Genomic DNA, 23,239 nt, shown 5'->3' on the forward strand with positions numbered 1-23,239 from the left:
CAGATTGACTCTAAGCAAATAAATGAAGACTTAGGATTTCTTTTTCCTTTTCTTCTTTCTCTCTTTCTTTCCCTCTCTTTTTCTTTCTTTCTTTCTTTCTTTCTTTCTTTCTTTCTTTCTTTCTTTCTTTCTTTCTTTCTTTCTTTTCTTTCTTTCTTTCTTTCTTCTTTCTTTCTTTCTTCCTTTCTTTCTTTCTCTTTCTTTCTTTCTTTCTTTCTTTCTTTCTTTCTTTCCTTTCTTCTTTCTCTTTCTCTTTCTTCTTTCTTTTCTTTCTCTCTCTCTCTTTCTTCTTCTTCTTCTTCTTTTTTTTTTTTGACAGATCTTGCTCTTTGCTCTGTCACCCAGGCTATAGTGCAGTGGCACAATCTCAGCTCACTGCAACCTCTGCCTCTGGGGTTCAAGCGATTCTCATGCCTCAGCCTCCAGAGCGGCTGGGACTGCAGGCTCACTGCAACCTCCACCTCCTGGATTCAAGTGATCCTCCTGCCTTGGCCTCCCAAAGTTGCTGGGATTAAGGGGTGCACCATCGCGCCTGGCCTAACAGGACATTTTTAAAAGATTGAGTTAAGCTTTGTTGGATCTATAATAAGAATAAGAGTTAGAAATCAATTAAGTCACACAAATTCCACCCCAGGATTCTTCCTAGTATGTATTTCTTTATTCATCACTTAAAACACCCAGATGGATAAATGGCCTCAGAATTTCTTTAAGAGTTCTTTCTGTGCAGGGACAAATACCATCTCTAGATAGAGATGTCCCTTGTGCATTAGGTCATCTTGCCTAAAACCAGCTAGGTCAAGATTGGGCCGGTTGAGAATTCTAATTGGTCATCTTAACTGGTTAAAATCCTACTGATTGGAAAATAAAAATATCTACTCCAGCTGCTGGTTTTCCAAACTCTGAGAGGACAGAGGTTTAGAGATGGCCAGCCTAGACCACCCTGGGCAGGCTGAGATGTCCTGGCTTCCCACTGCCTCTCTCAGCTGGCTCAGATGGCAACTAATGTTGCCAATCATGAGATCCTGGTCCAGTCAAATAGGAGGGGAGCCTCTTGCAGAGAAGTCCTGGGACCCCCATGATACAACACTGCATTTGCTCTCATTATACTCTGTTGTCCATTTCTCATTCTCAAGCCATATGGTTCAGTTTTGTTCTCATTTCAGGACCTACCCATCAGCAAGCCTACTACAAGTGAACCTCACCTTATGGAAAAATACATACTCTTCAAAAATAGAGAGATGGAATGTAATTTTGTAAATGGAATTCTATTTTGAAATTATCAGTAGATTTCTGAGTTTAATGGCAAAACAGAAGGGATGAGAGTTTGAAATAGGGATAACCAACCTCTAGTTGACCTTATACATGGAAACTGTATCCCAGTTATTTTATAATAGGCTGTGTCCTTGGTTATGGTTATCCAGAAAATTCTGCTTTGGCCTCCAAAATTATCAGGTTTAGGAGCACAAGGAATAGCGTTTAGTCTAAATTACCTCCCCTGCCCACCCCCCAACTTTTTTTTTTTTTTTTTTTTTTTTTTTTGAGACAGACTGTTACTTCCTCATCCAGGTTGGAGTACAGTGGATCAATCTAGGCTCACTGCAACCTCTGCCTCCCAGGTTCAAGTACTTCTCCTACCTTGGCCTCCCAAATAGCTGAGATTAAAGGGCGCCCCCCACCACCACACATACCCAGCTAACTTTAGTATTTTTAGTAGACACGGGGTTTCACCGTGTTGACCAGGCTGGTCTTGAACTCTTAACCCAAGTGATCCAACCACCTTGGCCTCCCAAAGTGCTGGGATTACTGGCAGGCATGAGCTGCCACGCCTGCCACCCCCTTTTTTCCCTAACTTAATACTGTACTTTTTCAGAGTAAAAACTAGGTTTAAGAAAATTATTCGATACAACAACTGAATAAACTTGAACTTTGGCAAATCCTGGAGATGAGTCAGAGGTTTGTGGTTTTCAATCTTTCCATTTGTAAGGGACACCTCTTATTCCCCTCACATAGCGAATGTTCTGAAAGATTCTGACAAACAAAGTGTATTTATTAAGGATAATGCCTTCATTTTCCCAGTCAGAGTTTCTTCTCAGTTTGTGATAGCTTGGAGCTGATTTAATTCCAGCCAAAGGTAAGGAAATCTGATGTGGGGTTAGCCTGTGCAACCACTTTCAGAAGATTTTATGATTTGCAATAAGGTATTTTAAATACTAAACATATCTCAAGGACACCATGACTATTTTCATAGCTAAGGGCCCTGGGACCCCAGGTTTCATACCATCCCCCTGTTTAACTTCAAGCTTGCTGTACAGAACCAAAGAGGCTGAATACTTTCCACCAAAAGGAGGATCTGGCACAGTTGGATTCCACCTGCAGGGTATTCAAGGACAGTAATGGAGGAGTCATGGAGGCGTGTTCGTTGCAAACCCATAATGTACACCCAGGAAATGTTGAGTCACTTCCCTGATATTAAAACCTTTAATCCTGACAATTGTGAGGTGGATAGTGTGTGCTGCTCCATTTTACAGATGAGTAAACTGAGGCACTAGGAAGTAAAGTGGCTTGTTGGCCAAGGCCAAGCTTGCACAGCTACCCTGGCAGAGCTGAGATTTTCATCCAGGCAGTCTAACTCCAAACTCCCTACTCTTAACCCTCTGCTATACTCCAGTCTTGTGAGAAACCCACAACCTCTGTGCCTAAACTGAACAGGAGAGAGATTCCTTGGGCTAATGACCATACCTGTTCACATATACAGTTTGGTGGGTTTATTGAAAAGCACAGCATCTAAGGACATGGAGAACAAGGAGAGCCCCTCCCAGATCAAGAAAGGGCAGACAAGCCATATCTCTCTTCCTGCAAAAACATTTAAAACAATCCTTTAGTCCCTGAAATGTTTTTTTCTGTTTTCCTAAAGAGGTTTGACGAGGAAACAAAAAAATTCTGTCTTCTTTCTCTTGCAGTCTTTAGACTTTTCCTTAAAGAGAGTGTATTCACTCCGCAGTGTACGGGGAGCACTGTATTTTTCAGACTTCCTTCAGCATACTGGACCAGACATCAACTCCCTAACCTTTTGCCTAAATCCCTTGCATAGCCTGTCATTCTTGATCTTTTCCTTATTGTGCACACAGGGATGTTGTGAGTTTTGAAGATGGTATAGATATCTGCGTGCTGTGCCAAGTATATTTCAGAGAGATCTACTCATCTCTTGATTGAGAGGATACCAGGGTCTTACCACATCTGAGCTTAGTTCATTGCAGTCACTTTAGAGGGTATCTGAAGCACGTGTGTACTGACCAGAGGAGGCAGTGGAGAATCACATGCCTGATGCCTGGACTCAGCTGCTTCCATTGAAAGATCTGGATAGAGGTAATGCCTGCTGAAGGCCAGGCTGGTCTGTGCAGCACAAGACTAAGGTATGTTAGATCCCTTTCTCCCAAAATTCTGATATTTGCCTATTGTCTTGGAGATCTTGGCAGAAAGCAAGATCATAACTTACATCTCTGCAAGTTCTTTTACATGTAGGTCCTCCCAACAAGATTTTATCACATTTTTATATTTTTAAATCAAGAGAAGAGTCATAAAAATGGGGTTGAGAAATATAAGAAATTTCATGAGAAACCACTAATACATCCCCATACATTCTATCAGTTTCATTGTGGTCAAAAGCAGGTGTTTGCACGCTGTGAATAAGTAGTTTGCATTTTCAAAATGAACAAATTGGATCAACAACAAGGAAAAGAAACCAACCATAGACAGCCCACCAGTGGATTGTTTACCAAAGAAGATGAAGCTCATGGCGATGGTTTGCAAACACCACCAGACTAGCTTGTGTAAATTCCCTTCGTTTAGTCATCGTTCTTCAGCCTGTCACAGATACTGAAGGGAAATGCAGAAACAGGAAATTACAGACTATTTTAAACAGCATGTTTTATTAAACTCACTTGCTGATGCACTTTATGGCAGGATGCGAGATTCAAGTGTTCATAACTTACATCTTTGCAAGTGCTTTTCCTAAGTGAGTTCTCCCAGCTCAAATATGGCAGGTACCCAGGGCTGGGAAATAATCTCCAAACTAGTAACTCTTTCACCCCTGGTCGTGTAGCTGTATCACATAAAATTGAGATGTTTTAGCCATGTCAAGAGAATATACCTTGCTTAGGCACTATAGCTAAGAAAGCAACAGAGGCATCTTGTAGTAACTTAAAAGATCCTTAATGCATTTATTTTAAACCACAGAATCAAAACACAGCAATCTTAAAATGAATCACTACAAACCATACATTGTCTCTTCTTTTATTATTTAAATACTGATATCATTCTTCTCTTCATGGGACAGTTCTGCATCTAGTTTAAACCACCATTACTAATGCCATGCTGAATGCTTGTCTCTGAAAAGATCTAGCAAAATTGGCAGGGGTGTGATAACCTTAACTACAAATGAAATAACTTCAAATGTAAGGGGCTGTCAGAAAAATGGAATTTCACAACTAATTATTTCCAAAAAAAAGTCTCCTGCTCACCATTTGTTAGAAGGATATAAAAACCTAGCTGCATCACATAGAAATCCTTGTCTTATATTTGTTGTGAAGTTCATGTCTCTTAATGGTCATGTCTTCTACAAGTTGTCCTCTGCTCTGCTCCTGATACACAGAAAGGAAGTCACCAAGTGGAGCTGTAATACAAGTTCATAACTGGAGGGATGGATAGCCATGTCTCGATGGAGTTAACTGTGAGCTCTAAAAATAAATACTTTCATTCACTTGCTGCACCATTTAACAAAGTAGCATGTAAAATGTTCTAACATTTTTGTTGTCTTAATAAAAGATCATGCCAAAGATGCTTTACCCTAATTCTCAATTCATTGCCAGATAGTGGCATCTGCTGGTTTTGAATTTTTCTCTCTTCCTCCCATGTCCCCTGTCCCTGCAATCCTGTCCCTAGGACCCCTGCAAAGTGAAGTATAGAATAATAGGATTTTGAGTGGAAAGATGATGATGAGACTTTTGCCCTTTGAAAATCCCTTTGCCAGACCACCTTCTATAATCTGCCATTTTTAGAAAGGAAGGACCAGAGACAAAGGTTAATGATTTCATTAATGATATGCACCCAGATGCCTAGGGGAATAGCAATTAAAGGCACTCTTGGGGAGCAAGGCCACTTTCTTAAATGAAGGTTTCCCTTCATTTATCTTTTAATAGTCTTGATTCTGTCATATCAGGTTTTCCTTAAAGCACAGCACAGCAATGAGAGAAGGTGCTGCTTCCAGGCGGGTAGACAGCAGTGTGGGTGGAGGATGTCTTAGCTTTTCCAAGTTGCTCAAGATAAAACTATAGAATCCAGCTAAGGGATTTAACTTACTATGAAGGGTGTCCTGGCCACTCTAGGAAAATCTACTGGAATATCTCATGCATAAAAGACAATTCTGGGTGCATGGGAGGTGAACACAGGAAGTCCTAGCACTCTCACCTACTAACAAGAGAATTTTTGTAGTTTGGATGGGTGTTTCGGAATTAGTTTTTGGTGAAGACAATTTTTTTGTGATGCTAGAAATATCCTGGAAACAAAAACTTGACGATGACTAAAAAGAACAGATTTTTATTCTGCTGGATTCAAAGGCATCACTTATCCTGCAGAGAAGTGATTCTAGTGGGTTCTACCGAACAGGTGCCGGCGCTCACAGCTCAGGTGAGTGCTGCTGAAAATCATCAACTTTGTCATTTTACAGCTTTGGCCATCAAGAAAAACACTACCTAGTAATGCTGGGGCCTTTAAAAAGCAGAAGGATAAATCTTTTCGTTCATATTTAAATCTCCATGAGATATTACACTCGTAATAAGAATGCTACATTTGACAAATTAGTTTTTAACTAGCTTTCCCCCTTTATCAAATATTAGCTCCTAAGAACATTAATACACAATTGTATGGAATGCTACCAGCAATAATCTGTAGTTGTTATAACCGTTTACATATGGGTCATCTTCACAGTTCGACATTTCATAATGCAATCAGCTAAGATTCAGTATTTACGGCTTCATGCTATACAATTTTTTTCAGACACACTCCAGAAAGGAAAATCTTTACATTCTTTCAGACATAACCTTATTGATCACCACATCATCTATTAATATTGTGCTTCTTAATCAACAGAAACTTAAACTTACAAACTAGGATCATTCTAAAACACCTGTCAGATTGGCATTTTAAAATACTCTTTAATTTAGAAAACTCCTGTGTGGCCACTATCCATTACAGTTCCTAGATGTTTTGAGTTTTTTAAAGGAGAGAGAATAATGGAAAAGAGAAACATAGCCAATAGCCATTAAAATTTTTAAAAATCTTAACGAATTTTTATCATTTTAATAAATATATATCAAGAAAACCTCACTTTATTACAACACATTCATATACAAGCATCTATTTGCTAAGTTTTGAACATCAAATGTTTATCAAATGTTGAAAATAAAGGACAAAACATTACTAGAGTATTTAGCTATAACGCAAGAAAATGTTTTAAAAATTGGTCCTTGTGGACAATTGTCCAAATGATCCTACTCATACACTGTATGAATGAGACCTATATTTAATATTAATAGCAATAATAAAAAAGCTTTATCTTGGAGAAACTGGGAGGGTTTACTTATTTCCTCCATTTGGCATTTGGTTTCTGTGAAGTATTGTTTAAACAGGTCCAAGTCAATTAGTAAACCTGGAAACTGGAATGGCAGGAAGAGTTGGCTGGAGTGGAAGGAAGGATGGTAGGAGGGCCACTCTGAGCACTTTTCAAATGTACAAATTGAAGATATTATTTGGAAAATGTAGACCAAATACATAGTAACTATTATAAATTAAGTCCCATTTCTCCAAAATAACTTTCAAAAAACTAAAGTCTTTACATTCTTTAAGATAAACCTTAATGATCACCACATCATTTATAACATTGTGCTTCTTAATCAACAGCAAAGTTCATATATAAAAACCCACATGCTTTTATAATCTAAACAAGTGAAATGATGCAAAACAGAGAAAAGTATAATGCATGCCACTGGTTCGTGAACTTCATTGGACAAGAAAACAAAACAAAACAACCCAAAACCCAGAAAACCCAAACCCCAGCAACAGACAGTTGCCATAGAAAAGCTCGAGCAGCCCGTGCTGCTTTCTAACAGCTCTCTCATTTCCTCCATCCCTATTGAAAAAATGCCAAATCCAAAAGCAATTGGGCATCAAAAATAAAGGAAGAATAGAGATGTCGAATCAAAAGTTGAACACAATAGTTCAAAGTTAACAGTTTCCAAACCATATTGATCCACCCTGTGCTTTTTTTTTTTTTTTTTTTCCTGTTTGTTAAATCCCTGCTGTAACTCTGATTTATCCTTAATTTTCACATTGGCAAAAATTAAGATAAAGTAAGGCACCAAAAATCGCCCTGTATAACACCTCTCTAAAAGCCTCATCACCCATCACAGGCAAGCCAGAAGCTTGCAGGGAATACCCTCTCTGTGTAAGACTGTTGATTGCCACCCCTAGACAGGTGTGTTTCATTATGTTACATCCTATTTTCATCTGTCACGCAAGACTGTTAGGTACAAATACTTAACAGCACCATTAAGCCATTTCATCTAGCTCCCTGTCTTCAGTCTTTTATTTAAAAACAAAATTATATCATATAGAAGAAGCAGGTATCTTTGCTGGTTATACTGATTTGCTTACCAAATAACTCCCTAATTAATTGGCAAACATGTAGAAATTTCTTAGCTAGTGACAGGCTCCTTGGGGGGCAATGGAAATATTGCAAGGGCACATTGCCCCCCAATCTAATCTACTGGTCTTTTCTGTCAGAAAACTATGATATACTTTTAAGCATTAAGTCAATCGTTTCCTTGGTAAAAATCACCACATTTATAAGAAGCTCGCTGATGCCTACTATACAGATGTTTTATGCAATCTGCTCTCCAGGCGTTAAAACGACACGGCATGTTCATGGCATAATTTTATCAGTTGTACAAAATCCATTCAAAATAAAATTTATGAGAGCTAACTGATCATGCTGTGCATGCTTCAAAGTTCGGTGAGAAGATGGCTTATATTTTACTTCCTTTGCTGCAGCACAGTTTGTTACTTGGTGGTGAAGCCTCCTTTTTCCGTAAGGACTTCTTCCAAGATTCATTTACATTGTTTCTTTCATTATATCCGGTCTCAAAATAATCATAAAATTGGCCTTTGCACTCAAAAGCAAGGTCATTTCCCACAGGTTCATGGCTGAGGGGGCCACCATCTCTGTTGGTGTCATTATTTGCTTTCTCCTCATTTAATTTGGCCTTTTCCTGAACACCAAGTGATCTGACATTAGTGACAAAGATTTCATTGGCAGGTATCTGGCCATCACTCTTGTAAACAGGTGCACTGCCTACATCGAAATCCACCTGGTGGGAACAACTTGGTAAAGACAAAGGGGGAGAGGAAGAGGAGGATGAGGAGGAAGAAGAGATGGAGGGAGAGGAGGCAGCAGTGGAGGCACTTCCAACATTAGCATTGACAGAAAGGGGTACATTTAGGTAGTGGCCACCACATTCTTGGTAAAAGCAGCAGGCATGAAACTTTTCACATTCCTCTTTGGCCATCCGTGGTCGTTTTCGGTAAGGGCAGTCTTGAGCCATAAACCACTCTTGGGCAGAGGTGCCATTGAAAGAGCAGGCAGGGAAGCACCAGTTATTCTGCATGATAATTTCTCCATGGATCCTTTTCATCAAATTGTTTATAAGGACAGATCTTCGGAGGTATACTTCAGGATCATCGATAAACTTTAGCTTTTCTAAGGACATATAAAGGATGTGGGCTCGTTCCTCAAAAATTGAGATGGTCTACAAACCAAAACCAAAACCAGAACAAAACAAAACAAAACAAAAAAACAAAAAAGGAAGAGAGAAAGCTTAGAAAATGGACTATAAGAAAACACCATCATAGCATACTTCTTTCTTGGCACTGTCTGGGTCTGGGCTTGTTGTGGTCTTGTTCCCCAAGGTTCATTTAGAAAGGCTGTCCCCCATTCTGCCGATGTTCCCTTTTGTCACTTGGCTGGAGTGCCCACCCACTTCCTGATTCACTGGTATGGTCAAGCACTAGGGAATCAAGCCACAGTGCAGACCTCAGGAGGGACAGTTCAGGTGGTTTGATCTATTATGGCCCAGTAAGGAAGATGCTGAAACACAAAACTAATCTAAGCTATTAGAAGTCAGGAGAGGAGGTACTTTCAGAGTTGGGGTGAGTGGGGCAAAGGGTAGTGTTAAAAGCAGGCACAAGGAGGATTCTGGTTGCTGGTTATGTTTTGGTTCTTGACCTGGATGTTAGTTATATGGATATGTTCACCTCATGAAATTCATCAAGCTGTACTGTGATACTTGTACTTTTTTATGTGTGTCTATACAAATACACATACACACAGACACATAACCCATATATTATACATCAATACGTGTTTTTAAAATGATGTCAAAATGCAAGTCACAATGAATGTGCTTCAAACCCTGGTCTAGCCATCAAGGAGCATGAGATTTGGCTTTTAATACTGTCCCTCTTTTAATCCTTTGTGTTTCATACTTGCAATTATCCTTGCTTGATAAGAGGACACAATAATGAACGAGGCTCAGGCCCTGACAGAATCTGTCAGTTGAAGGACCAAAGTAGGCTTCCTTGTGGAGCTGAGTGGGAGACAAGATGCTGAGAGGAACTGAGAGGGCTCACTCCTGAGCTGTGTGACACTATCACTATGTGATGGTTGGTACAAATCCAGTAGCAACTGGGAAACTGCTACAACCACAACACAGAAACTAAAAAGGAAATAAACTGCTTGTGTCCGGGGGACCAGCTATTCCAGGTCATCAAAAAAGCAAACTGGCAGCATAACCTGAGGAGCTGTGAACTAAACCAGCCCATACTGACCAAAGGCAGGGACTACACATGCAGGGAAAAGCCCAGTACCTACCAATGCATTCTGCTGTCTTTTCATGAGCAAGGTAAAAGCAACATCTAAAGGATGAGGTGGCAGAGGGGGAAGACAAGAGAAGACAGAGAGGAAGACGAATTGAAAATCCTCTCTGCATTTCAGACAACTATGGTCTGCAGTTATACCTGCCTCAATTAAATCAGCAGATAGTTATTGAAGGAAGGTAACTCTAAAGAAAAACGAACTGATATTTCAAAAGTTTAGGTGCCCAGTTTCATAATTCTATGCAATTTCCCCATCTTGTTTTTTTTTTTTTTTTTTTTTTAACTATACCTACAAAAAAGTTAGCTTTGGTCTTTTCTCGGAAATGAAGTATATTTTTCAACAACTTATATGTAACCAATGTCCAGGGAAGTGCATATTTCTACTTGCATACACACATTCAAGGATGGTGAGTCTACCCACAAAAGGTCAGGAAAAGCTCTGCGTAACCACCCCCATGTGGACACACACAGAAGTAACATTGGCTGCAGGAGCCAGAACTTAGACTGGGGAGAACACCACAGGAAAGAACAAGCATTTCCCCACACACAAAAGTACGGAAGAACCATAACCCGAAACGCAGTCTGAGAAATATTAAATCATATGTTAAAAAAATTCCTTGGATTACATAATTTTGACATTTCTGGGTAGAACAGCTCTTGCCAGCTTTTTCTTCAAGTACTTGTGAAAAATAACACAGGACCCAAAAAAGTGACAACGATTAATGAGGCTCCACTGAGAAGTGGCTCATTTTCATTGCTTGGGTGAAACAATTTAATTCCTGGAAGTGGATCAAGCAACTGTTACTAAGTATCTTAAACTCTTAATAAAAATAATGACTATTAAAAAAAAAACATACTTTATGGCTACAGCTGCTGAGTGGTGGGTGAAAATCCTCTTCTTCCACATACTTCCTCTTAAAGTATGCGATCTTGGATGTTGTTAGAGGATTTGAAGTTCCCCTGTAATGTGATCCTGTGGTAATAAATCAGATATGACAAATGACATGCGGTTTGCCAGAGGTTCTCCAAACAAAATACTTTCGTTTCCTGTCCTTCTAGATGATAACTTGGCTGCATATTTGTCTGAACATGTGGTGATTAAAAATAAACATTTGTCTTAATAGTTGCTATCATATGGAATCCTGTGACCCAGGCTAGGAAAAGATTTCTAGGCAATTATAGAGGAAAATCACATACTTTAGCATTTAATAAATACGCAGAATCTTAAATCTATGAAAAAGGAAACTGCAATATTCATAAAGGGGAGGAGTGTAATTTCTCTAAAATATATTAGTATTTATTTAAATTGTTTAATTAAACCTATGACAACATAGCACCACTGTTCAAATGCATACATCTTTAACTGTAACCACTGATAACCAAACAACTTTAAAATATTATTGGCTTTAGGTTAGTGAACAAATGGTTATCTGCATATTGGAATTATAACATTCCTTTTTTTCAAAATGCAAAATTCAAATTTTTAAAATTTGAATTAAAATTTTGGGTATTAATGTCCTTTTCACTCTTCAAAACGTAGTATGCCAACCATGAAGACCACAGTTTTTAATCTTTTTTAGCAAAACAGACTTCATTGAGTACTTGTTTTATATTTTAGTTTATTTTAAAAAATAGCTAATACTGCACAAAAATCCAAAGGAACTTAAACCATAAGAAGAAAGAATCAGGAAGAACATATTTTTATTTTCTTGGCTCTAAATTTTTTCCTACAATCCCAAAGCCAGTTGTGTGCTTAACCCATTTATGCCAGAGGTTGCAAATTTTTTGTGTGTGAAGTCAGACCTTGGTGATGACCTTGAACAGCAGGATAGAAATAACTTCCACAAGCTTAGCGTTCCAATAATGGAACACTGAGCATAAATGGGTTAATAAAGAAAAGAGACACATAGCTGCTGGCCCAAAGTGCCGATTCCTTTATATCTCATGGGATAAAGGTGTCATTGTTGAGCCCACCAGAGCTTTCATAGTTGTGAGAGAACCATATAGTTCCACAGGGCAGAAAACCAAAACCCAAACTCAGAGTTTCAATATCTGGTTTGGCCCTCTTAAAAATACAGAATATAATTCAAGCAGCAGCATGGGTAGACACAGGTTTGAATGCAATTTAAATATCACCTTTGGTCCTCTCTCTGGAGCTCTGGACTCACTTATGAGAGGTGCACAGCAGCCCGGGAAGTCCTTGGAGCTTTAGCTTTCCTGGCTCAGAGGGGCACTCCAGACACCACCTCCTGCCCACCAGGCTGACTGCAAAGGGCAGCAAGGAGCGGGGCGGGGGGGGGGGGGGTCAAGGGAAATACCTGCCAGCGGGGGACCAGCTCCCCGGTCTCCCTGCAAAGGAGCCTGTGCTGGCCCTGGGGGGCTTGGGCCTCCGTAGCTGTCAGCCTCCCATAGTGTTTGGTACCCAGCAATTTCAGCAGCTCCTTCCGAGACAATGGGCTCGCAGAATCTATTCATGGACAGAACCAGAGTCATCTCTGACAGTCTCAGATCTGAAAAGAAAAGAAAAAAAAAAAAACAAGAATGAAGAAAACAGCCCTAATCAAGAGCAAGCCAAGGGACGGCCTTGGCATCTTCATTTCTTTGCTTTGGGAAACTTTTACTTCTTGGCCCTCCCCTTCACCCTGAAACATTTTATTATTTTTTCAAAGAAAACCTCAGCAAACTCTCTAGCTGCTATTAGCTCAGCCTCTGTGTTCAGCAATCTGCATTTCATGGGCGGATCTTTAAAACCTCATTTCTTATTGTTCTCAGATTCCCCTCAGCCTTCTTCTAGACAGCTGCTTTGCCTCCTAAACACATTTTCCTCCTGACCTTCCAAAGAAAATGTACCGCTAAGAAGCCAAAACCCTTGCTCTTCCTTTCTATTAATAAGGCAAAATCAATTTTCCAGTCAATCCCCCCGGGAGTCTCCTTTGATGAAATCCACTAATCAATCAAAAGAAAAGGGCAGGGGAAGCAGAAATATCCACCGTAATTCCAACTGATGTTCTGAGGTTCAGTCTGTTCCGCTGCCCCCTGCACCCTCCTCCTCTTGTTTCTGCAGGCCAGTTCCTCTACAACATGCTGGGGCTCCCTCCACTTTCTTCTCCCAAAGCAAAGCAGACAGAGAGACACTTGGTAGTTGTTTCCACCAGCCCTGATCGGCCTGAACTGGATCTGCCTCCAGTCAAAACACTGCGAGATGAAGACAGAAAATTGGCTCCAGTTTCAAGCCGTGAGTTGCAGTCCCACAGGAGCCAAGCACAACATCAACGGAGCAGGCAGAATATTAAACAGGAGCCAGGCTCTGGGGCCAGAGGCAGCCAACAACTCTTTACACTGCAAAGCCCAGACACAGAGCAGGAACTTTCCAAGAGGCAACACATCACTGCCCTTCTCTCCAGTTCACGCCCTTCTCCCTTGGGCCTGCAGGGAGATGGAAGCCTCTGCTCTGTGAGGCTTCCTGGGCCCCTCTATAGCTCAAGCAGTGGGGCCGCTTTCATGGGGGCTCTGTGTCTTCACTTGGCCCTTTGCAGCTCTCAAGGTAGGGTCAAGAGTAAGTTCAAGGGATAGAAGAGTCTGATATGAAGGTAAAAAGACCTAGCAGCCATAGACCAGTGGTGACAGTAGCACAGCCTCAGTGCCTCCTTAACTGCCAATCCCTTTACGAGACCCCAGCCCCCACTATCTGATTTTGTGGTTTCAAGAACTGTCACACAAGTGATGCCAGGCTTGCTTTCTGAAGATTGATTGTTTTTCATATATAAACTAAGGGCCCAGTTCTTGCTTTCTTTTCCAAATTATACAGCTTGTAATGTTTTTGGGAAAGACTAGGAATCTATCATTGTCTCATGGGAGACTATTACCTACATGCTATAACAGGGGTCCACTTCCAAGGAAAAGGAGGAAAAACACCAGGGTAAGGCAAAACAGCATCATTAAAGTGACAATATCCTTCTGGCTAAAAGAGCAGTTCTTGGCAGCAATGACTCTACCTTTCACCCAGTCTTCTCTCTGAGGTCTCAAATTCTGTCCCAACCACACAGAATAATGAAGCAAGACCTTTTGACAGACAGGGAAGGTGTACAGGTCAGTGGAGAGAATTAGGACTCAGCTGGTTTGGGCTGCTAAAACACTTCCCCTTTCTCTTTTAAGACGCCCTCCAAAGAGACATCAGTAAGGACTTATTAGTAAACCTTAAGACACGTGGGCAAAATAAAGGTTTGATTAAATCTTTATAAAGAAACGATGGGACATGTCATTTATTTTTATCTTTGAGTCATCAACAAAGAAATTTAGCCTACACTGATTTAACAAATTAAGCCCTTCTGTCCATCACTTCTCAAACTCCACATCCAAGTAGGGTATCAAACTTCATGATGATTTATTCCCTGGAAGACTCTCATGAAATGGCCCAGTCTCTTAAACGATTCTAAGAGACAATCATATCAGGAAATACTATTGCCAAGAGCACATGAATTACAGCTTTTCAACAGTCAGCAGCCCTTTCTTATTGAGAGAATCAACATTTTCTAGTTTGAAGTTTACACTCACTTTTGTGTTAGATCATGGGAATAAGATCCAAGGCTTTTGTCTATGCAGAATTTTATTTCATGTAAACAAAAGCAAGTTGACAAACTTATGCCCCTTAAGAAAGAAAAACATTTGCAGGCCCCTGGCAGCAAATTACTTTTGTTTAATAGGACATTATATGGGCCCTGTGCTGTTTTATGTTTGTCAGAGTTTGTTTATATTTTAATAACTTTTTGGTAGGAGTTTTTTGGTTGTTAGGGATTTCAGTGTTCTATTTGTTAGCATTATTTCCAGCATATGAGATGCTATTATGCATGTGAACTGGAAACATGGCATAACAGTATTTATCTTGGCTATTTTTTTGTTCACAATATCTAATTTTAGTAAGTTTTTCTTCTGTAAATTGAAAACTGTTACACACAAAACCCTAAACTAGAGAGGCTGAGTTCTGCAAGTGATTTATGTAAATCTGAATAAAACGTGAATGAACTGGGATTATTTGGGAGCAGGGAGGAGATTTTGCAATTGAGTCTTCCTAGTCTATTTAAAACTTACACTGGATGTTAACAAATTAAGAAGGCAAGTTGAATGTTCATGAAAAATTGGACACGGCAGCATTAAGCACAAATGCTTAACATGAATCTGTCTTCATATTATATGTAGAGATCTAAACTGTCATAATTCTCAGTCTGATGAGATTTATATTATAATTCTGCTACTGATGTCAGCAGTTCAAGTCCACAAATTCATGTTCTATTAATATTAAACAAATAAAAGGATATACATTATGACAAAATTTATTTTCTAACATCTGAGGTGGTGGATTCAACAGGAGGGTGTTAGAGTGTGTTTTGCCTATGCATGGGTTTAAAAGATTTAAAAAAAAAAAAAAAAAAAAAAACAAGCCCTAACCCTTCATCCTCAGGTTCCTGAATGTCTGTTTTGACACCCGGGTGGCTGTAGTGGAATGACATGTCCAGCATCCCCAGAAGGCTGAGGGCTAGAATGCCAAGCTTTTCCAGCAAATGTTCATAGTAAAGTTACCAGACATTTCTACACAATTTGTTTTTTTTCCAGATGAGTTGTGCTTATTCTTTCCTCAAAGCAATTATGATGCTAATAGGAGTGGCTGGCACACAAAACAGGATAGCTATGAATTCAGCGGCACCTTGGATCTTCGCTCACCTCTTCTTCCATCTGTCATTGAAAACTGGAGAGCATTTGATTAAGATCATTACAGCAGTTAGCAGTCTGATTCCAGCACTGGAAAGCAGGGAAGTAAAGGGCTATTTCCACCCTCGATCGATGCTGCCAGTCTTAAATGGCATCAAGCCCCTGACCTCCACATTGTCCTAAAATGATCTCAATAGCTTGTCCGGCTCCTGGTGGTGGTAGTGGAAGGCACTGGATGGGCGGAACAAAATCCTTCAACCCTTCTAAACAGACAGATGTCGCTTTTCTGCCGGTCCCTGCAGTACACCTGTCTGCCCTGGGAAGTACATTTCTCAGCTGCAGCCCCACGAGGTCAAGAGCTTGAAGCTGGGTCCTGTGGTTGGGGCTGCAGGTGCTGGGTGGGCTTAAAGAGCACGAAGGGGTGCTCCGATGTCCAAGCCCCGGTGCCCAAGGTGTGTGTGTGTGTTGGCGGCGGGGCGGGGGGGGGGGGGGTCTGAGGTTTGGAGGGCCGACCTCTTGAAGGCGGGCGGCAGCCACCAACCACATTCTGTCTCCCGCACAGACACACCCCCGGGGTGTCGGTGCCGCAGCCCTCAGCCCCTCCCGGGGTAGCCAGCAGCTCCCAGTCGGCCGCTGGCCGCAGGAGAAAGTAAACAACACCCCAAGTGTCCGGGAACAAAGGCAAGTTGTCTTTCTACGGTGCCGGAGCCGTGTGCCTCTTCGGAAGAATAAGAGCTATTATTATTCTTTATGTCTTATCCTTTTTTTTTTTTTTTCAACCAAGTTTCCTTCTAAGGGAAATAAACACCAAAGGTAGGATTCCAAGGAAATGACTCACGGCGGCTGGCAGGGCTCTGGCTGGGCTGGCCCGGGCCCCCGCGCTCCAGCCCGCAGCAGATGCCGGCCCGGCCCTCCCTCCCTCCCTTGCCGGCCAAACCCGCTGGAAGCCCCCGGCCGCAGGAGCGCCCTGCGCCCATGGGACCTGGCGGCGAGGACGCCTCTTCCCTGCTTCTGCGACCGCAGCTGGGCACTCGGAAAGTTGCTAGGGCCGAAGAGGCTGGAGGGGAGGAAGGGAAGAGAGAGGCGGAGGCGTGGACCAGGCGGGCAGCAGCCTCAGCCCGCCGGGGAGGTGAGCTGAGGACAGAGGAGCCGCCGCCGCCCGCAGCGCGGCTCTGCTGCCTGGGAGGAGGGTGCGGGGGCGGAGGTGGTGGGGGACAGAAGGTGTCAGCTACTGCATCAATTCCTTTTTCTTGCAAACGCGCGCTCCTGACATCCACAATCCCTCTCTCCCCACCTGCCAAGCGCCGCGGCATCCGGACCTGGGGGAACCCCTCCTACTGACCCCCGTCTCCTAGGATGAGGGATTAAGCGACCACCGAGGACCCTGAGGTCTCACCAGAGCTTCTGACCCCACCCGCCCCTGGAGTTGTCTCGGTGCGCGCGGGTGGCAGCCCGAGCAGCCCTAGAGGAGGCGGCGGTTCCCGCCCTGGTGAAGGCGCCGCGGCGCACGCTAGCCCAGGGAAAAGCCCGCGCCGCCTCCGCGCCCAGCTGTGCCTTGGCCCCCACGCCGCCCCGACCCCGCTCCGGCCGCTGCGAGTCCACTCGGTGACCTCGGCGCAGCCCTGGTGCCAAGAGGGCGCGCGGGAGGCCGCGTGGGTGCCCGTCTGAGCGGGCAGGAGCCCCGGGGGGCCCTCGCCCTCCACCCGGCCCGGCCCTCCCTCTCCACCCGGCCCGGCCCTCTCCCGCCCCCGCGGCCCGCGCCCAGCCCGGCTCTTACCGCGGGGTCAGCGGGGAGGCAGCGGCCGCAGCGCTTGAGCCGCTGCTGGTCCGCTCTGGGCTCGGCGCCAGCCCGGCTGCCGGTGCACACTCACGGGTCCCGGCCCGGCGGCCCGCTCGGCGGTGACTGCGGGTGCGCGGCGGGCGAGGGTCCCGGCAGGTCCCGCCGCCGCGACTCGGGCGCTGCGCCGCCGTCGCTGCAGACGGTTATGGTAATGAGCGGCTCTGTCTAGCGAGCAGCGTGTGAAACCCGTCAATCCTGTTTGCCATTTCCCCGTGGATTTCCGAGGAGAGGTTCTGCAGGATGCCCCCAGGGTGAGAGAGGGAACATGACAAGCGCGCCCGCTCTCCCTCCCTCCCTCTGCTCCCGCCGCCGCCGCCGCTCCTCAGGCTGCACACGGGGCGCCTTTCCCGCACCCCCACCCCAGCCCGCCCCCTCCCTCCTTCCCTCCTTCCCGCCCTCCCTCCTCCTTCTCCTCCCCTCCCTTCCCGGTGCCCGGGGACACGCGGGCCCAGCTCCAGCCCGCAGCCCAGACCCCACGCGCTCTCCGGCTCCCGCCCTAACCCTGGGGGCTCGGCTCCAGCCGAATAATGTATTCACACTGCAACCTTCCGAGATGTCTTGTCTTTTAAAATTTGGTTTAGTTTTGTTGTTGTTGTGTGTGCGTGTGATTAAAAAAAAAATCTGTGCCTTTCCCACCGTTTGCAAAAGACTTTCTTCTCCTTTGCCACAGCAAACGGAGATGAGAAACAGATGTCTTTGCAGGACCAGTTACTCTCCCTCGCCGCCCCCGCCCGTTTCCCTCCTGAGCTGCGTACGTATAAAAAAAAAAAAAAAAAAAAAAAGAAGCAACCTTGGTCCTGCTGCAACTTGAATTGGCAACTCTTTCTGGGTGGGGAGCCTCCAGGGAAAACCTCCAGGAAATAAAAAGTAATACAAGAGATTGTCCTTGCTGAAGAGAATGTAATTTAAGCCTTGGAATCAGAATTTTTGCAAATAGTAATTTTCTCCTATAGTGGCCTCAATCAGAGTTTATTTTTTAAAAACATTAATTCATAACTTCTGTCGAGGGACCCCTCCATAGCCGAGATGGGTCATTTTAGGTGTAATGAAGGCAGAGGCTTGGAAGGCATAGACCTAATAAAATCGGGAGAAGGCACCTGCACAAAAGTGTTACAAAGACTATAATGTTTGTTTACTGCCACTATGCCAGATGTGCTAAATATAACACTTCTTTAAAACAGTGATCCTCCGACTGTGAAAAACCAAACCTCTGGCTGCCTGGCACCCTAGGAATCAAGAAGACGCACAGACTGAAAATCAAGGGAAGAAGGAACAAGATCAAGGATGAGGATTAGCATCTGCAAATTGAACTCTATCTAATTTGCATGTTTATTTCTTAGAATTGTAATTAAATTTGTGTAATAAATGTTTTCCATTTCATTTGTACACTTAAAACTTGGGTGACTGACATGCAGTTAAGTGAATTTCCTTTTTTTTTTTTTTTAAAGCAAATGTAGTTTATTCAATAAAGTAGCAAACCAATATTAAACATAATTAGAACTAATCTGTTTTGAAGGTGTTTCTGTTGAACTTTGTACATTAAAGACTCTCAGAGGTTTTAAAGGTATTAGGAAGCTGAGAGATGGCAATTATGCTGAAAACAGACGAACCCAACAGCCTACCAAGAGCATTATTTCACTTTTTCCAAAAGACGTTCCAGGGTTGCATGCCTAAAATTGGGAATTGGGCATCCATCTTGGCTTTATTCTGAACTATATTAAATTGCATTGGCTCATGCATGATGTAGGCCATTATGATGATAATTTAAGAATTGTAAAGATGCCATTTTGTGCAGTCAATGGAAGTTGCATGTCCAGGTTAAGAGTAGAATATAATTTTCATTTGGGTGGGAGAGGAGGGTTAGGAAAGGCACAAGGGCGTTTAAAGCAGTGCAAGTATGTAGAAATCCAAATTTCCAAATATCTAAAACTGGTTATTGTCAAACTCAAAGAACAAAATGTGAGGGCTTGGAGGCATGGCTTATTATGGTTTTTATCTCCCTATATTAAAGTTTTATAGCATTTAAAGGACTATGGGGAAATCCCCACATACACTTGGCTGTGTCAAAATACATAAAACCAAAAGGAGCAAATTAAGCATAAAATTGAGAAATAACATGAGACTAAGTTATCAGCATGGGTGCACTGGTATCTTTGGAGCTTTGGCTCTGAGAAATGAGCCTTCTGGGAAACTGGCATTGCCATTGGGTGGAGAAGACTCTTGGCTTTAATGTTACAACAAAATATCACAAGTATCAAATCATTGTACTTCACAGCATCCTTGCCGTTCTGAGTATGAACTAGACCTTGTCCTCATCAGATATATTAGGTTAGCATGTTTTACTGACAGCTTTCCCTGCCCTACTTTTAATCCCAAGCTTAATGTTTTTTGAGATTCAATACCCAACTGTTGACAACATGAACCTGTGTCTACAAGTACAAGAGGCAGACAAATGTCTATGGAATGAGAAACCTCATTACAAATTTAAGGTGAGTATGTGGTAGCTATAGCATGAAAAAAGAACTAACTATAAATCAATAATGAAATATTTGGAATGCGTAAATGTTATTTATAATGAGGTACAATATTTAATTGAGAACTATGATGTCATCATTTTGGTGTGTGTGTGTGTGTGCGTGTGTGTGTGTGAAGTTCCAAATAGAAGTTTGATTATAAAACTTATAATACTTTGAGCTGCAGATTTACTGAAGGCAGTGGTGGTTTTCCTTTGTTTAACAAATAGACTTTCAGACTTAAAATTGCTGAAACCCATTTCACAAAACCTTTTTGTCAATTGTCTGATAGGGAGATTTCACAAGTAAAATTTGACTTATTCAGATTGCTGTGGATACAATTCCCATTTGGGTTAATTGAAAGTTAAAATTACTGGCTTTAAAAAAATAGACCGGCCGGGCGCGGTGGCTCAAGCCTGTAATCCCAGCACTTTGGGAGGCCGAGACGGGCGGATCACGAGGTCAGGAGATCGAGACCATCCTGGCTAACACGGTGAAACCCCGTCTCTACTAAAAATACAAAAAACTAGCCGGGCGAGGTGGCGGGCGCCTGTAGTCCCAGCTACTCCGGAGGCTGAGGCAGGAGAATGGCGTAAACCCGGGAGGCGGAGCTTGCAGTGAGCTGAGATCCGGCCACTGCAGTCCAACCCGGGATACAGAGCAAGACTCCGTCTCAAAAAAAAAAAAAAAAAAAAAATAGACCATTTTTGGCTGGGTGCGGTGGCTCACGCCTGTAATTCCAGCAGTTTGGGAGGCCAAGGTGAGTGGATCACCTGAGGTCAGGAGTTCGAGGCCAGCCTGACCAACACAGTGAAACCCCGTCTCTACTAAAAATACAAAACAATTAGCCAGGTGTGGTGGCAGGCGCCTGTAATCCCAGCTACTCGGGAGGCTGAGGCAGGAGAATAGCTTGAACTCAGGAGGCAGAGGCTGCAGTGAGCCGAGATCGCACCACTGTACTCCAGCCAGGGTGTGACAGAGCAAGAATCCGTCTAAAAAACAAAACAAAACAAAACAAAAAACAAACCATTTTTTATGGTGAAAAAGAAGCATCTGCACCCAATTCCTCTTCTATTCTCAAGCCTTTTCCACTGAGGCTTTCTTATCCGATCACTCCATTGAAACTGTTCTGGTCAATGTCACCAATGACCTCCACGCTGTTAAATCCAAAGGCCATTTTGCATCTAACTTGACCCTTAAGCAGCATTTGACCCAGGTGCCCACTCCCTCCTCCTTCAAATGCCTGTATCCTGGCTCCTGGGACAACACACCCACCTGGTTTGCCACCTGCCTCACTGGTTGTTCCTTCTCAGTCTCCTTTGCTGGTTCCCCCTCTTATCTAGGACCTCTGGATGTTGGGTTGCCTCAAGCTCAGTCCTTGCACCTTGTCTCTTCTCTACAGCCACTTTCTTGTGGGTCTCATCTAGTCTCTTGCCTTCAAATACTCTCTGTATTCTGATGACTCCCAAATTCATATCTCTAGCCCAGGCTCTCTCCTGACTCTTAGACTGTGTGTAGATGCCTAATGGGTATCACAAGCTTTACAGACCCCAAACTCAACCCCTATTATCTCTGCTTTCCCAATCTATGCCACCTTTAATAGTCTCCATCAATAAACAACAGTATTTTTCTACTTGCTCTGACAAAAATCCTTAGAGTCATCATTGATTTCTTTTCCTTCATCTCCTCTATCTAATACATCAGAAAGTCCTTGAGAAGCTACCTTTAAAATTTTTCTTGACTCGGCCAGGTGCAGTGGCTCATGCCTGCAATCCCAGCACTTTGGGAGTCCGAGGTGGGTGAATCACGAGGTCAGGAGAGCGAGACCATCTTGGCTAACATGGTGAAACCCCATTCTACTAAAAGTACAAAAAAAAGTAGCCAGGCATGGTGGCACATGCCTGTAGTCCCAGCTACTTGGGAGGCTGAGTCTGGAGAATCCTTTGAACCCGGGAGGTGAAGATTGCAGTGAGCCGAGATCACGCCACTGCACTCCAGCCTGGGCAACAGAGTGAGACTCTGTCTCAAAAAGAATTTTTTTTTCTTGACTGTGATCACTTCTCAATATCTCTACCACCACCATTGTGGTCCACGCTTTCATCATGATCTTCTGCCTGGGATGTGACAATGGCCTCCTAACTGGTCTCCCTGCTTTCCATCTTTGACCCTGTCTCCATTTCAATCTCAGGTCAATAGCAATGGTGTCAATTTTTGCCAAGGCTCTTCCTAGAGCTCCCCATTTCAAAGTAAAAGCCATGTTCTTGCAATAGCCTACAAAGACTAGAAGTCTCTCTTTATTTCTCTAATCTCACTCTGCCTCCAACCACTCCAGCCACTCTGGTCTCCTTTCTGTCCCTCTGACAGCCAACCTTGCTTTCCTTGGGACATTTGCACTGGCTATTCCCTCTTCCTATTGTGCTCTTTCCTCAGATAGCTGCACAGATACATGTTCACCTCTTCCACATCCCAGCTCAAGTATCATCTTCTTAATAAGCCCTGACCACTATGCGTGAAATTCTAACACTTCACCTTTATAGCCTGCTTGATTTTCATCCAGAGAATAAAATAAAGATCACTTTCTAATCTTTTATGCATATGTTCAATTTATTACTTCTCTTCTTCCACTAGAAAGTAATGTCCATAAAGGCAGGGATTTTTGTCTTTTTTTATTAGCTCCCATCTCTTCAGCAACTAGCACAGTGCAAGTACTTGGCATACTGGAAGCACTCAATAAATATATAATGATTGATTGGACAACTGACTGACAGTTTCACGTATATACAGAACCCAAACAAGGCTAAAATAGTGCTAGTCTAATCTAGTGTATGTAGAATGGTGAAACAGGCAGTCAGTTTTATTACCTCATTTGTCTCCCAGAATCCTCTGGCCTAGAGCTGCCATCTGCCCAGCAGCCTTCCAGGACCTGAAGATACTACCAAGATTCCCAGGACCCAGTGGTTTCATGCTGCCCTCCCTGCCTGAGAGTCCCAGTACTAGATTTGATTCCTGTGGATGCTGGTGCTCTGGACCAGCCTGCCTTGTCCCCAGCACAGATTTTCATCATTGCCAAGATGCTTGTGCTAAGTTACAGTCTTATACAAGATGACAAAGTGTGTAAAATTACTCTCTAGGAGCCTAGGATATCATTTCTTGGCATAGCTACCCTTTCAGAGTTCCTCCACTTTCTTTCTTA

General features: G+C 43.1%; 2 protein-coding genes across 5 annotated transcripts; one reads left to right on the forward strand and one right to left on the reverse strand.

Annotated features, from left to right (window-relative positions):
- Window positions 1–4,280: 4,280 nt before the first annotated feature.
- Window positions 4,281–17,574, reverse strand: SERTAD4 (SERTA domain containing 4). 3 transcript variants are annotated; one of them, XM_007988558.3, is made up of 4 exons: window positions 17,471–17,574; window positions 12,306–12,497; window positions 10,845–10,960; window positions 4,281–8,861 (listed from the first exon to the last, which is right to left on the reverse strand). In XM_007988558.3, the coding sequence occupies exons 2-4, from the start codon at window positions 12,478–12,480 to the stop codon at window positions 8,082–8,084; spliced, it is 1,071 nt and encodes a 356-aa protein (XP_007986749.2). In that variant the 5' UTR covers window positions 12,481–12,497; window positions 17,471–17,574; the 3' UTR covers window positions 4,281–8,081. The 3 variants fall into 3 exon arrangements, with proteins under 3 accessions (XP_007986749.2, XP_007986748.2, XP_007986750.2); XM_007988557.3 differs by lacking the exon at window positions 17,471–17,574 and adding an exon at window positions 15,706–16,110; XM_007988559.3 differs by lacking the exon at window positions 17,471–17,574 and adding an exon at window positions 12,978–13,587.
- Window positions 16,255–18,938, forward strand: LOC119619594 (putative uncharacterized protein SERTAD4-AS1). 2 transcript variants are annotated; one of them, XR_005236075.2, is made up of 4 exons: window positions 16,255–16,822; window positions 16,996–17,784; window positions 18,204–18,284; window positions 18,715–18,938. XR_005236075.2 is itself a non-coding variant. In XM_037985597.2 (3 exons), exons 1-3 carry the CDS (start codon window positions 16,591–16,593, stop codon window positions 18,729–18,731), a joined length of 330 nt encoding a protein of 109 aa, XP_037841525.2. In that variant the 5' UTR covers window positions 16,259–16,590; the 3' UTR covers window positions 18,732–18,938. The 2 variants fall into 2 exon arrangements, 1 of the variants encoding a protein (XP_037841525.2); XM_037985597.2 differs by lacking the exon at window positions 16,996–17,784 and having other exon boundaries at window positions 16,259–16,822.
- The last annotated feature ends 4,301 nt before the right edge of the window (window positions 18,939–23,239 follow it).

Source organism: Chlorocebus sabaeus, chromosome 25 (genome assembly GCF_047675955.1).
Source record: "Chlorocebus sabaeus isolate Y175 chromosome 25, mChlSab1.0.hap1, whole genome shotgun sequence".
NCBI classification, from domain to species: domain Eukaryota; kingdom Metazoa; phylum Chordata; class Mammalia; order Primates; family Cercopithecidae; genus Chlorocebus; species Chlorocebus sabaeus.

What these genes read in the sequence shown, in the direction of transcription:
- LOC119619594 (XM_037985597.2), top strand. Translation starts at nt 16,591, where the DNA reads ATGCCGGCCCGGCCCTCCCTCCCTCCCTTGCCGGCCAAACCCGCTGGA. An exon ending in AGCCTCAGCCCGCCGGGGAG is followed by an intron (nt 16,823 to 18,203) that starts GTGAGCTGAGGA and finishes CCTTTGCCACAG; the next exon opens with CAAACGGAGATGAGAAACAG.
- SERTAD4 (XM_007988557.3), bottom strand. An exon ending in AGCTGGTCCCCCGCTGGCAG is followed by an intron (nt 10,961 to 12,305) that starts GTATTTCCCTTG and finishes TTATTACCACAG; the next exon opens with GATCACATTACAGGGGAACT. An exon ending in TCAGCAGCTGTAGCCATAAA is followed by an intron (nt 8,862 to 10,844) that starts GTATGTTTTTTT and finishes TTTGGTTTGTAG; the next exon opens with ACCATCTCAATTTTTGAGGA.